The sequence below is a fragment of the Penicillium citrinum genome, assembly GCF_028827155.1.
Source record: "Penicillium citrinum strain IBT 23319 chromosome Unknown utg000009l:1.0-4274883.0:1.0-4276374.0, whole genome shotgun sequence".
NCBI lineage: Eukaryota > Fungi > Ascomycota > Eurotiomycetes > Eurotiales > Aspergillaceae > Penicillium > Penicillium citrinum.
Window position 1 is genome coordinate 1,524,380 of NW_026622694.1, and position 12,587 is coordinate 1,536,966.

Here is a 12,587-nt window from a genome sequence, read left to right on the forward strand (position 1 = left end):
TTATGCTGTACATAGTGCCATTTAGATGTACAAGTATGTAGATGTCAAAACAACTGGAAGATACTAAAACGACTTGGAATTAGTTTCCACTCTCCCAAGGAAATATCAATGGATACACATCACACCATGTATACCTAAATATATACGGTAATAGCACTATCACATATGAGATAGTCTCCCCCAATACTGAATGCTGTAAATATTCACAGTGGACCAACTCGGACTCAGCCGACCCCACTCGATAAGAGAATTTTTTCCTCGGACCGCCGCAAAAGCTTAACCAAACACACTTTAATTGTAGATGACAATCTATATATGGTCCAGTTTACTCACCTCAAGTCTTCATGAGTAGTTAATCCATACTAATGATTTTAGGTAGTACATTCGCTCTCTTTTGAACCCCAATTGAACTTACTCTATTACATCTACTCGGTAGATAGCTATGGATATGGCTAGAATCATGGGATAGTGGCACGGCGATAAGCCGCGGTCAGGCCCACAACTAATTCCCAGATTGGACAAAAAGCTCCCCCAAGCAGAAAGATTCACCGATAAATTGCGACGCTATTTGAGCCGTTAGGCCCATTATAATCGAGAGGCGTGCGGAGAAAAAAAGGAAGAAAAGAAAGAGGGGAAAAAAACCCTTTCCCTTTCTCACCCTCCGCAACACTTGCCAATAACTACTTAATCCCAGGCTACTCTGTACGAGACGGCCATTCCAGTATGGCGGAGCAAATAGACGATCCAGAGAAGACCCTCCAGCCCGAGGTCAGGCCCGTCGAGCAAGAATCCGAACCCAGTGTGCCAAAGGGAATTTTCGCCAAAGTTCGCTACTATGAGGAATATCTCGACCGCAAATTGGGTATTGAGTCCCATAGTCTCGATCGTGTACATCCGGAGAATCGTCATTCACCTAGTCCAACCGTGATGGCTTTTATGTGGGCATCGGCCACAATGAATATTAGCTGTTTCAGTACGGGGTTTATGGGCAAGGAATTCGGGTTATCGCTCGGTCAGACTATTCCTATCATCATCTTTGCGACTTTATTAGGGGCCATGGTAACTGTATGTCTACCTCTTTGTCCTGTTTCTTTTTTCTTTTTTTTTTTTTTTTTTTAAAAAAAAGCGGGAAAAAAGTCGATGGGCTTTAGCTGACTCTCGAATTAGGGCTGGTGCGCGACAATGGGTCCCGGAACGGGATTACGCCAAGTTGCTATCTCACGATATTCACTTGGATTCTACCCTTCATCTATAATTGCCTTATTGAACGTAATTGAACAGTTAGGCTGGGCCTCTGTCAATTGTATCACGGGTGGATTAGCACTCAGCGCCGTCTCAAATGGTCACGTATCCATCGCCGTCGGCGTCGTGATCGTCGCGTGTGTCAGTCTACTCTTCAGTTTTGTAGGATTACGCGGTGTCCTCTTATATGAGAAATACGCATGGATTCTATTTTTTATTATCTTCATGATTATTTACGGGGAAGCGGCGCATCGTGCAAATTTGGCTGACCCCCCTTCTGTCACGGGGTTGACTCGTTCTGGTCAAGTACTAAGTTTGTTCAGTGTTGTTTATGGATCTAGTGCATCGTGGAGCTCGATTGTTTCGGATTTTTACGTGCATTATCCTGTCAATACGCCCAAGATTAAAGTGTTTTTATACACTACTCTGGGAATCACTATTCCCACTTGTATTGGCATGTTGTTGGGTGCCTGCATCGCCTCGGCTTTGAGCGAGAATCCTGAATGGGCGGCTGCATATGAGGGAGGCATGGGTGAGGTTTTGAAGGCTATCATCTATCCCAGTGGATTTGCCAAATTCTTGCTAGTTTTGCTAGTTCTGTCTGGAAGTATGTCTCAGAGACACGACATCCTACTTTTATTTTTCTTGTTTTCAAAAGCTAACATTCTTCCTCGTCAGTTGGTGTTAACTGTATAGCTATCTACGCTGGCGCACTATCTGCGCAACTTTTCGCGCCTCCATGCGCCAAGGTCCCCCGAGTTATTTGGTCACTCATTGTTTTCGTCTGCATTCTCTTGCTCGGTATCGTGGGCCGCAATCACCTATTGGATGTCCTAGAGAATTTCCTTTCCCTACTGGGCTACTGGAATACCTCTTTCTTTGCGATCCTATTCATCGAACACTACTATTTCCGAAAGGGCAATCTAGCCAACTATGATCTAGATGCCTGGAATACTCCGTCGAAAATGCCTGTCGGCTACGCTGGCCTGACAGCGTTCTTGTGTGGAGCAGCCGGTTGGATTGTGGGCATGGTGGAGACATACTATGTCGGGGCATTGGCATCAAAGATTGGAGTAGATGGTGGAGACATAGCGAACGAATTGGCGTTGGTCTTCACGACAATCTCGTACCTGCCACTGCGCATTTTGGAACTGCGGTATGTGGGACGATAAAGTTGTCGATCAGGTACCACATGCCGGAAGAATACGACGACGGCTAGAACTACCTGAGTGTACTATGGATATAGATTTACATTATTTTGACTCTTAATACACCGGCGCGAGAAGAATGAAGACTCTATAAAGATTGTATTCATTTGTATGCAAAAGAAATGTGCATTAGACCAGTCTGATGCTGGACTAAATTAGGAATTAATAGAGAAAAAGGTATGCTCTGCCAGGACACAAGCGCGCGCGCCGAGCCAGTAGGGACGCGACAGCATGGGTATCGAAGAAAACGAGTGCAGTACTTTAAAAAAAAAGGAAGTATGACCCAATCATGGACAGAAAGAAGTGAAAAGAGGGCGGTACTAGTCTGACCGGCTAGTACCTGGTATATGTATAAGAGCAAGCGTAACAAATAAACAATCCCTTTATGCTGAGACAACGGGCCACCCGTCGGTGAAGGTCAACTGGTTCCAAGAGAACTTGTATCCTGAGTTGACGCCATCAGCATCACCTCCAGCTTGCTTGGTGGCTAGAGGGTAGTAGTGGTAGTACAGGACGGGTCCGAGATCCTTGTCGTTTAGAACACCCCTGAGTACGATTGTTAGTTTCGTATTATCTTTTTCGTATTGATATCGGGTTCAACTTACTGTCCACCGGGACCAAAGACTTGGCCATGGCTGGAAAGAATAGTGGTTCCACCAGTCTTCAAGCAGTCCTTGCCAGACTTGTCGACGAATCCGCCAGATCCTCCAGTAGAACGGCAAACGTTGATGTGGTACTCGGCGCCCTCAGCAGGAGTGGTCTTGGTGTATCCACCGGCAATACCAACGCTGATGAAGAGGTAGTGGAAGTTACCGTGCTGGTACATGAAAGCTCCCTCTTCGCGGTGGTTTAGAGTCTCATTGTAGGCGATTTGGTGAGGGGTGTTGGAGCCAACCTTGAGAGGAGACTCAAGCTGAACTTGGTAGATATCGCCCCAGAAAGATCCAAAGTTAAGGTACTCTTTGCCATCAATCTTGATCCAGTTGGGGTCAATGCGATTGTAGGCGCTGTTCTGTGGAATGCCAACACTGCCGTGATCGGTCCAGGAACCAGGGGCAAGGGTCTTGGATGTAGCTACACCAATCTGCGAGTTTTGGGTTCCGAGTTTAGACAGAACATAGTACATGTAGTAGGTATCACCCGAAAGGTGGACATCCGGAGCCTGATTTTCAATTAGTCGTGATACAAACCAAATGCGTGATCGGACAATCTGACTTACCCAGATATCAGCACCGTCGACGCCGTCGACCTTGATCTTTGACCCATTGGGAAGGGCCTTGCCGACCTCCTTCCATGGACCCTTAATGGAATCGGCTGTGATTACGGGAATGCCAGTTCCAGTCGCGAAGCGGAAGTATTTGCCATCGCTGCCACGCTGGATAACAGCAGGGTCCTTGGTCCAGCAGTCACCAGTGCAAGCGCCACGGTTAGGATAGGCCGCGGCTAAGCCCACAAAGAAGAGTGATAAAAAGGCAAGCATTGTGACGAGGTGACAAGAGAATGAAGGACCAAGGAGAAGGAGGAGGAGGAGGTCTGGCGGTTGTCGAATCTTGAATGTGAATAGATCTGATACAGCCCGGGGAATGAGCCGGAATTTATATTGAATCGGTCCATTATTTAGCTCCGTTAAAGGGTCATGCAGGATGTCGCCTTAGAGGGGAAGTTTTTCGTTTTGATGGAAAGGTCTTGGGACCCAACGACACCAATCACAGGTTCATTCCCCATTGTAGACCCATCCTATGAATGTAAGGCACATGTCAGTAGTAAAGTAGGCCCCGGCGTGGCTCAGCGCCACAACAGGGATAGTGCCAAAGGAGAGCTGCGAATCTCAGGAGAAGCATTGTTCGAAAAGCGCAGAGCATCGCCGCACTGGGAAATTCACAAACAGAGACCCGCATGTTGAGATATCATGGACACTCTACCGGGTTATCCCTTATGTGATGTCTCGCATCTGTAATGCAGCCAATACCATGCCGACTCCACAGTTGAATCCACCATGTCCAACATGAGATCGAGATTTGTTGAATATTCGAATGTTGCTGCCGACAGGGATGAGTCGTGCATGATTCGCAATTAGGAAGAGAAGTGCATTGACCCACATTCCCTTGAGATTGAGAGGAGATTTTGGAGCCTGGCAGCTTTGAGGCAAGGGGATCATCCGGCTCCTTTGTGCACTATTGATTTTGGATTTCCTTTCTTTTTCTCCCCTCTCACATTGCTATTCAAAATAGGTGAGGATCGACTTTAGTTGCTATGCCAGCAAACCAGACCGCTGATACAGTACATACATAAGTATATTCTTCCCCACCACACTTCTTCAAAACTAAAGAGATGGAGCGGTCAGGTGCATTGACACTCGGGCATTTTTTAGTTTACGCCCAAATCTTGGGAAAGTTGGCGCAGCGTCCGGGGAGGCTCGATGATCGGCGTACCATGTGGAGCGCCCAGCCGGGACTCATAAGACCCCAATGAGCTTTTGGGCTTAGTTGCTTCTTCCTTTTTCCTTTTGAGATCGCCAGCTGGACAGTGCTCGGGCGCGAAGAGCCGATGTCCACCCCCGGATCGCCCACTTCGCGGTGCTGCGCATCAAGTCTTGGATGTACTGTGGAGTCACCTGCAATAGGAAAAGTGAGATCAAGGATCGCTCGACCTAAGTCATCCTTCGTGGCCCGCTCTCTTTCATCCCCATGTAGGACGGCAGATACAGTACCTGTATGTAGGGTAGCTCTGAGTCTTGCCCTCCCCTTATCTTATACTCCCCCTCTTCCCTTGAGGGGTTGCCCAGACGGGAAGAAATCTGTATGAAGGACAGGGACTACACTAGTAGATGCATATAGAAGGGAGGGGGTTGAAGGAGGATATCGTGACATGTCGGGAGAAGTACGAATTAGTAAGACCACATCAGCAGAGAAGGGATATTCAAAAATACCAGACTTGGATTGCGTGCTCTACTAACGTCCGGTGAAGGTATTTTCACCTATGTCGCTACAGTAGTCTGCACATCGGGTTCGAGGGTAAACTCCGAAAGAAGGCCCGCATGTGGATCGAGATCTTTAGCACACCGACTCGCCCGTCTTTGTTTTGCAGTACAGATATCATCCTTAGCCGGGAGCCGACGAGGTTGAGATCAAAGATGGCCTGAAAGATGTCATCGACTGGCGATGCAGCCGACCTTGGCCATCGTCATGCAACCTCCATCTTGCTCATCGATCGATATATATGCTGGATGATTGGTTCATGGTGAGTGTAAAGCTGGTAAACTGCGGTAAGTCGATGTTTGTCATGCGAGGCTGTGTTACCCCTCAGCCTTATTCTGGTGTTAGCGATCCTACATCATGGATGATGTACGAGGTGCTTTTTTGACTTTTTTTTTTCTTCTTTCTTTTTTCTTTTTACTTTTTCTGATTTTCTGTATGTGCATGCGGCTGGAAGTGTACAGCGCACTGCCGTTATCGCAACACATGGTTGTTGTCCCCATGATGTCCTTCCGTCGGTCTTTGTCTCCTCCTGGAAAGATGTCCGTTTTGGAGAGCTTCTGTCGGCATTAAGTCTGGGGCCCATGTATATACAATCCCTTACTCTCTGTACTGCGAACGGGGACTTTTCATGAACAAATGACCCTACAAGCTGACCTGCGACAATGCCCGATGATACGAAATATTGGGGAAATGTCGGAGACCCCGCGTCTCGGGAACGTGGACGGATCTCATTGCTCATCATCTCTTCTCGGCGTTGAACACGATGAAGTGGGGTTCTTTCGAATCCCAAGAGAGATGTCGCAGTGGCATGGCAATGCCTTAGGCAGTAGCTTGATTCCATATTGGTCGGGACTGTAGACCGACATGCACTGGCACCGTCACTGAGTTCGAGTTTGTTTAGTTTGATCGCGACATCTCTCATCGTCATCTTCTGACGTTTTTCCTTTCTGATATATTCTGAAAATGACTCTGTATGTACCTGCTTTCCAACCTACAACGGAGAATAAGATATATGTCTCAGTTTAAGCTTGTTTTAAATTTCCTTGTCATACCCGTTGATGGCGCGGGAGAGGCGCTGTGCACTGAAGCTTGATCGACTCCCCGCCAATCGAAGGCCCAACACCTCATATTATTGATTCAAAGATCAACGGAGCTGACGCGTCACTACCATTTTGTTCCTGACAGTATTTCAAGGTTCCTGGCAGGATATAGATCTGTCGGGAAGAGACGCGTCACCACGATTGGAAGTACATTGCACTGAAAATCGCTGCTAAAAGGATGTAAGAACTACGTACTATCAATCAATGTGGAACTTTACACACCCGAGGACTTCGAAATGCAGTATATTAAACTTGAGATGCAAATAGTATAAACTTAGTTCATTCGCAAATACTTAGTCTTGCAAGAGTAATACTATGATACAAGTGACACTGTACACAAAATAGCTCATCGCTTTGTCATGAATATCACTAAGCTGGCGGCGTATAAGTGATAGCATTAATCCTTCAGCAGAGTACCGTGAACCTTGCGACTCAGCTGCGCACGATACAGCTTGTTCTCATTCAGAATAAACATCTGACCATTGCGACCAAACGAAAAGTTAGATGTGCCATCCTTGACAAGAATCTTGCCCAGAAGAACTCCACCAGCAGACCAAACATTAACACCATCGCCACAACCAGCGTACACATTACCGTCCTGATCGACCTTGATTCCATCGGGAATTCCATCTCCAGGCATAGCAAAAACACGACGGTTAGTTAGGAAAGGCTGGCCGTGAGTCGTAATCACATCAAAGGCATAACTGTACACATTAGCGGATTGCTTATCTTTGACACCCGAAGCCCCTGGAAAGGAGAGAGGGTCCCCTTAGCATATTCATAACATACATGGTAGCTGGCTGCGTCAGATCCTCCGATCCATCACCATTTGTCTCGGCAGTGTCGGTGATATAAACGATCTTCTCATCCGGTGAGAAAGTGATCCCATTCGGACGACCAAATCCATCCGCAATAACCCGTACATCCTTGGTAACCGGGTCATAACGGTATACCTGGTTTGGCAACTTGGGCTTAGGCCGAATCCCCTGTTTCCAGGCATAAATGGGATCAGTGAACCAAAATGAGCCATCATTAGCCACGACAACATCGTTGACCGAGTTGAACTGGCGACCGTGGAAATCCCCCACAATCAACTCTGACTTGTAAGGGGGCTGCGCTGACATCTGGAATAGACCACCGGTCTCGTTAAAAGTACCCTGAGCAGCCCAGAGGATACCGCCTTCGTGGTTGACGCCTCCGTTTGCCATTGGAATGGTTGAATTGATAATTTCGGATGTCACGGGGTGGGCATTGATGCTCACTTTGGTGACCTTGATGGTTTTCTCCTTTGTGATAGGATCGGTGAACATGTTACTGGACATGAAGAGTGACTCCAAGCTTGGGATGTACACGCTCGCCTCGTGGGCGAAAGGATAGTCATTATTTTCAAGAAGGACTTCGAGTTTTGGAGTTGAGCCGAGAATATTAAGGAAATCATTGTTGTAGATGCTGAAGTTCGCGGGGATATGGTGGGTTGCGTTTGCCGCAACGGCCGAATGCGTGAGTGAAGCCATTGTGCTCGTACACTATGTATGAAAATGTCAGATGGGAAGATCTGATGACAGTGGTTCTTCAGGGGGGAGTGTCGATCTTTTTTCAACGACGATGCTTGGCGTGTTGTTTCAGTTTATATGATGTCAGATAGCTTTCTCCTGGAAAAGTTTATCGTAGTGGGGATTTTGTATACAAACGGAGTAGTGTTTCTCTGGATGGTTCGGATCGGCGATGAACCAAGATCCACACGGTTAATTTCCCGAGATTTTGCCAGCTCTTGAAAACGCATAAACAGAATGGTCTCTTCCATTTCATTACTCGATATTGATGACCAATTGATCAGCTTTGTTGCCAGGCTGATGGACTTTGTGAGCTACTGTAGAGAACGCTGCTGGCCGAGAGCCATTGGAAAGCATGACTGCCACCTGGCAACGCCTGAATCGGATTACAAATGAAGATCCTAGTATATAAGATTCCTACTTGCAGCCTTCACCAGGTATAAATAAATATCTTTGTAGATCATTAGTTATATCAATTGGCATTTCTGGTCCTCTACCTTGTCAGGTCGCCGAGGTCCTAAATGCACGGTTTCTGTGAAGGAATACCATGGCCCATCTAAACCATCCGCTTTGCTCCAGAACGTCACAGAAAAGAGAGGCGGCGAATCATTGTCGCTCTTCAAGATCACTACACTATGATCTTGGATTCTAAGCGCATCCGGGTATCTCTTGTTTTCTGTCTGCTTCTTCGTCGTAATGAATTTGAGGTAGGCTTCCTCGATCTCCATAGTACGAGAAGATACTGAGTTATAATGATTTGCTGAAGGAAGCCAATCAAGCCCAGATAGACGATCCTGCAGGTCCATTCCCATTCGATGAAGATGCGGCCAACGACACCTCCAAGCCTCAGGCTGAAGAGGAAATATCATGCGAAAATCCAGACTAAAGACATTCGACAAGTCATTGGGAGAATGATTCATATTGGATGCGAGTTTATTCACGAGTCCGACTGTCTCTTCATACCGTGAACGGTACTTCTCCCAATCACAATCACTTTGAGCCTGGTATGAATAAATTCCGAGTTCGGCATTACATCGCATGGCCGAGATAGCATCGGCCATTCTTCTCTCCTGCTCGTCCCAGAAATGCCACTCTCGCTGAACCAATTGCTCGAAACCAACCTTCCATCGATTTAAGATAGCCATGGCTCTTTCACAGATGATTGGGAAATCCATGCTGGAGGGCTCCATTTCAAATGGTTCGAACTGCCATGTTGAAAATATGACCAGATTCAAAAGTGCAGCTCTGGCCGATTTCAGAGATTCGAATCGACTCGGTATGATAATGTCGCTGGGATCAGCCGCCGAGTCTAGAATGAGACTGGCGTGCATGCCAACTCCCCACTGAACTGCATTAATGTTCATCGTGCAGAGTAGAGGAGCGATTTCAGTTTCCATAAACTCGGCCTCCAGAGACATATATCGATGATTACCATTTTCAGTCGACCTCTTATTGTTCCTTGTTCGCCAGTTGTCCAGAATCCCAATTCCCCCTCTGATATGGGAAGCGGCGGCCTCAAGGTTCCCTTGGAAATATTCGAAGCAGATGAAAAGTACATTGACCACGGCCACAAAAGGTAGATGTGGAGATTCTGCGGTAACCTTCTCTTTTATAGATTGAATGGCCCTATTGTATAATTTGATGGGCAGCTCAGGGAGAAGAGTCTCTCGGTGCAGGAATGGAGTCCTTTTTGCCGCAGCCTGTTCATGAAGAATGCCAAGGGCGGCGATCGCCTGGCGGATGGCTGGTTCGGCGAGACTTAATTGTAGAACACGCCGTTGAAAGAATCCGTATTCAAAATGTCCTGCTAATTGAGGTGCTGTACATATGAAGAAAACCTCCAAGGCATGTTGTTCGATCGGTGAAATCAGTGTAGGGACAGATGCCAATCTTCGTGGCACTGAGGGTTTGACTGGGGTCTTTCGGTAACCTTCACATATTCTGCCCATGCGCTTGCACCTAGAATATGAATCAGCCAGGAACATTAGGGATAGGTATATCACGAGATTAAGGTTGCAGCGAGTGCAATCGAGAAATATCACTGCTGGTCCAAGGAGCAAGTCATACCGAGCACAAGCTGGCTTTTCCTCGTCGCATTTGACATGACGAGATCTGTAGAGGACAAAGTCAGCAAAGGATTCGATGTCGGTATAAGCAAGGTAATTACTCACTTGCAGGTGATGCAGCCAGTGCGCACCTTTGATTTCGATGCTCGTGTTTGCCTTGATGAGCCGGTATCCTTCTCCGCGGTCATTGAAGCAGTTTCCGACAACAGAATGAATCGATCCAGAACATCAAGTCTTATTGCTCGAGTGTCTCTCCTTTAGGGGCCAAATTCACGTGGGGGGGGGGGGGGCGAATTTTGGAAGGGAGTCGTTTTTTAGCATCGATCGCCTTACTCGATGCGGTTAAGCGTTGTGTATTGCCAAACCTTAGTGGCACTCTTGAAGAGTCGATGATTGTATTCAATCTTGATAGAAGATCCAGAAGGAGGATGTAAAAGCCATCTGTTGACTGGCTCTCACTGGAAATTGACAAGGTAGACGGATTCAATATGTACTTCGTGAAGGATGGACTGTATTACTAGGGGTTGAAGTAGTAGTCCCTCTACAGCATCATCCATGATGATAACTGTTACTCTTCAGTAGACTACGTACAGGATTCAGTCTACCCTACTTCAGAGAATCTACATCAGAGAAATCGTTTGAGCAGAAAAAAGGTCTGACCCTTTTGATTCATACCGCAAAGAAAAAAAATAAAAAATAAAAAAAAAGCCCAACAGCAACTAGTGCGACAATTGACGGTTTTTCAGCGCGCTTCACCATTCAAGTCCTAAACCTAGGTGTTGAGGAAAAAAACACAAACGACCTCATGAGCCCCAGCGCTCAGTCAGAGGCCACCTGGATATTCAGCGTCCCGAAAGAACCAGGCTGGTAAAAAAAAAAAACCTCCCAGCCAACTCCGGTCGGGCCTTCAGAGCTCGACAACAATGACCGGCACCGCCGAAGTTGGAGGGTTAGGAGAAAAAAAAGACAAAAAAAAAACCTCGCACGACTAACTCCGGTCGGGCCTCCAGGGTTCGACAACAATGACCGGCACCGCCAAAGTCAGGGGCAAGAAAAAAAATAAGGAGGAAAAACTTAACCCATCAACTCCGGTCGAGCCTCCAGGGTTCGACAACAATGACCGGCATCGCCGAAGTTGGGAGGGAGAAGTTGAAAAACCCCCAGGTCACAACAGACCCCAACCCAAGCTAAAGAGCGAGTGATGGTGAGTGTACAGTCAACTTTGCAGAAGCCTGCCACTCTAGGTCTGAGTTTCCAAGTGCCTAGATGATCAGCTTCAGGGGAGGCGGTTAGGGGGGGTTACCTTAGGTCTTGTCGATTAATCTGCGGTCTCTCGTCAGAAAAAGAGTCTTGTGAGTTCAAGAGGGTACCTCTCATCGTTTTCAGCTTGCTGTTGTTGAATGACTACGTCTTCTTCGGGTTAATTCGTTCGAATGCTGGTCGACCTTGGCGTGTCTGCGTCAGGTCAGTGAGAATTAGAAGTCATGCTATGAAGGGGATACCAGGTAACTTCACGTACCGTTCAGAACTGCTTGCTTCGAATGCCAAACGGCAGGGAATTCGGTTTTTTGTGAGGTCACCCCTTCAAGTTTGATAGAAAAACTTCTTCTTCTTCTTCTTCTTCTTCTTCTTCTTCTTCTTCTTCTTCTTCTTCTTCGGGTGTTTTCTTTCGAATAGTGGTCAACCAGAGGAAACCAGTAAGGAGAGAGAGCCATGATATGAAGGGAAACCAACCAGTTTATTGTACTGTGTCAAAATTGATGGTGATGAGTGTGATGGGAAAGGTAGAGGAGGAAGAAAAAGAGGGAGGAGGGGGAAGTAGGGGAAGAAAACAAACAGAAGTGGCGTGACCAGATGACTCACTATTGACTCAGTTTTGGTGAGTGAATTGCCCTGAATAGGAAGGGACGAGGCTCAATATAGGTGGTGTTGACACTCGTGAGGAAGGTGCGACTGAGGCTGGCCGGGTGGCCGGAAGCAACCACGGCAATTCACCACTGCCAAGATTGAAAAACCAAATTACTTAATCAATTATTAATTATGAATTATTAGACATAAATAAAACCCAGTATTTAGAATATTGAAAAGCTCATATTGGAGGCTAAAGAATTAGTTGCGCGACAGTGGAGGTCAAGACTAGCCGTTTTGGTGAGGGGGAGAGCTTGCTTGGATGAACACAGTGGTTCGACTCTTCACTATATTATTTGGCATAAATAGGAGGAGCACTATGGGATTAATATATTGAGAGAATTCCAGCAAACCGTAGATCTTGTGCAGGTAGTATTTATCTCGTTATCGACAGTTGGGGGTCATTTCAATATACTTGGTGGCCCTCCAGGATGTTTATAGATCGAGTCCCAACCAGTCCTGGGCAGTCGCGGCTGTCGACATAAACCATTCCGATATGCCTATGGATTTAGAAGATAATGTGTAAATATGC

The 12,587-nt window shown here is 46.8% G+C and overlaps 4 protein-coding genes across 4 annotated transcripts; 1 reads left to right on the forward strand and 3 right to left on the reverse strand.

The window, feature by feature from the left end:
- Positions 1–723: 723 nt before the first annotated feature.
- On the forward strand, positions 724–2,414 carry N7469_010041 (putative nucleoside transporter; the record flags this gene model as incomplete). Its single annotated transcript, XM_056648946.1, has 3 exons — positions 724–1,065; positions 1,168–1,849; positions 1,921–2,414. 3 exons carry the CDS (start codon positions 724–726, stop codon positions 2,412–2,414), a joined length of 1,518 nt encoding a protein of 505 aa, XP_056496077.1.
- A 419-nt stretch (positions 2,415–2,833) lies between these two features.
- On the reverse strand, positions 2,834–3,930 carry N7469_010042 (uncharacterized protein; the record flags this gene model as incomplete). Its single annotated transcript, XM_056648947.1, has 3 exons — positions 2,834–2,996; positions 3,056–3,612; positions 3,670–3,930. 3 exons carry the CDS (start codon positions 3,928–3,930, stop codon positions 2,834–2,836), a joined length of 981 nt encoding a protein of 326 aa, XP_056496078.1.
- Positions 3,931–6,925: 2,995 nt separating this feature from the next.
- N7469_010043 (SMP-30/gluconolactonase/LRE family protein) lies at positions 6,926–8,042 on the reverse strand (the record flags this gene model as incomplete). Its single annotated transcript, XM_056648948.1, has 2 exons — positions 6,926–7,232; positions 7,318–8,042. 2 exons carry the CDS (start codon positions 8,040–8,042, stop codon positions 6,926–6,928), a joined length of 1,032 nt encoding a protein of 343 aa, XP_056496079.1.
- A 506-nt stretch (positions 8,043–8,548) lies between these two features.
- N7469_010044 (Zn(II)2Cys6 transcription factor domain-containing protein) lies at positions 8,549–10,335 on the reverse strand (the record flags this gene model as incomplete). Its single annotated transcript, XM_056648949.1, has 3 exons — positions 8,549–10,040; positions 10,149–10,193; positions 10,253–10,335. 3 exons carry the CDS (start codon positions 10,333–10,335, stop codon positions 8,549–8,551), a joined length of 1,620 nt encoding a protein of 539 aa, XP_056496080.1.
- Positions 10,336–12,587: the final 2,252 nt, after the last annotated feature.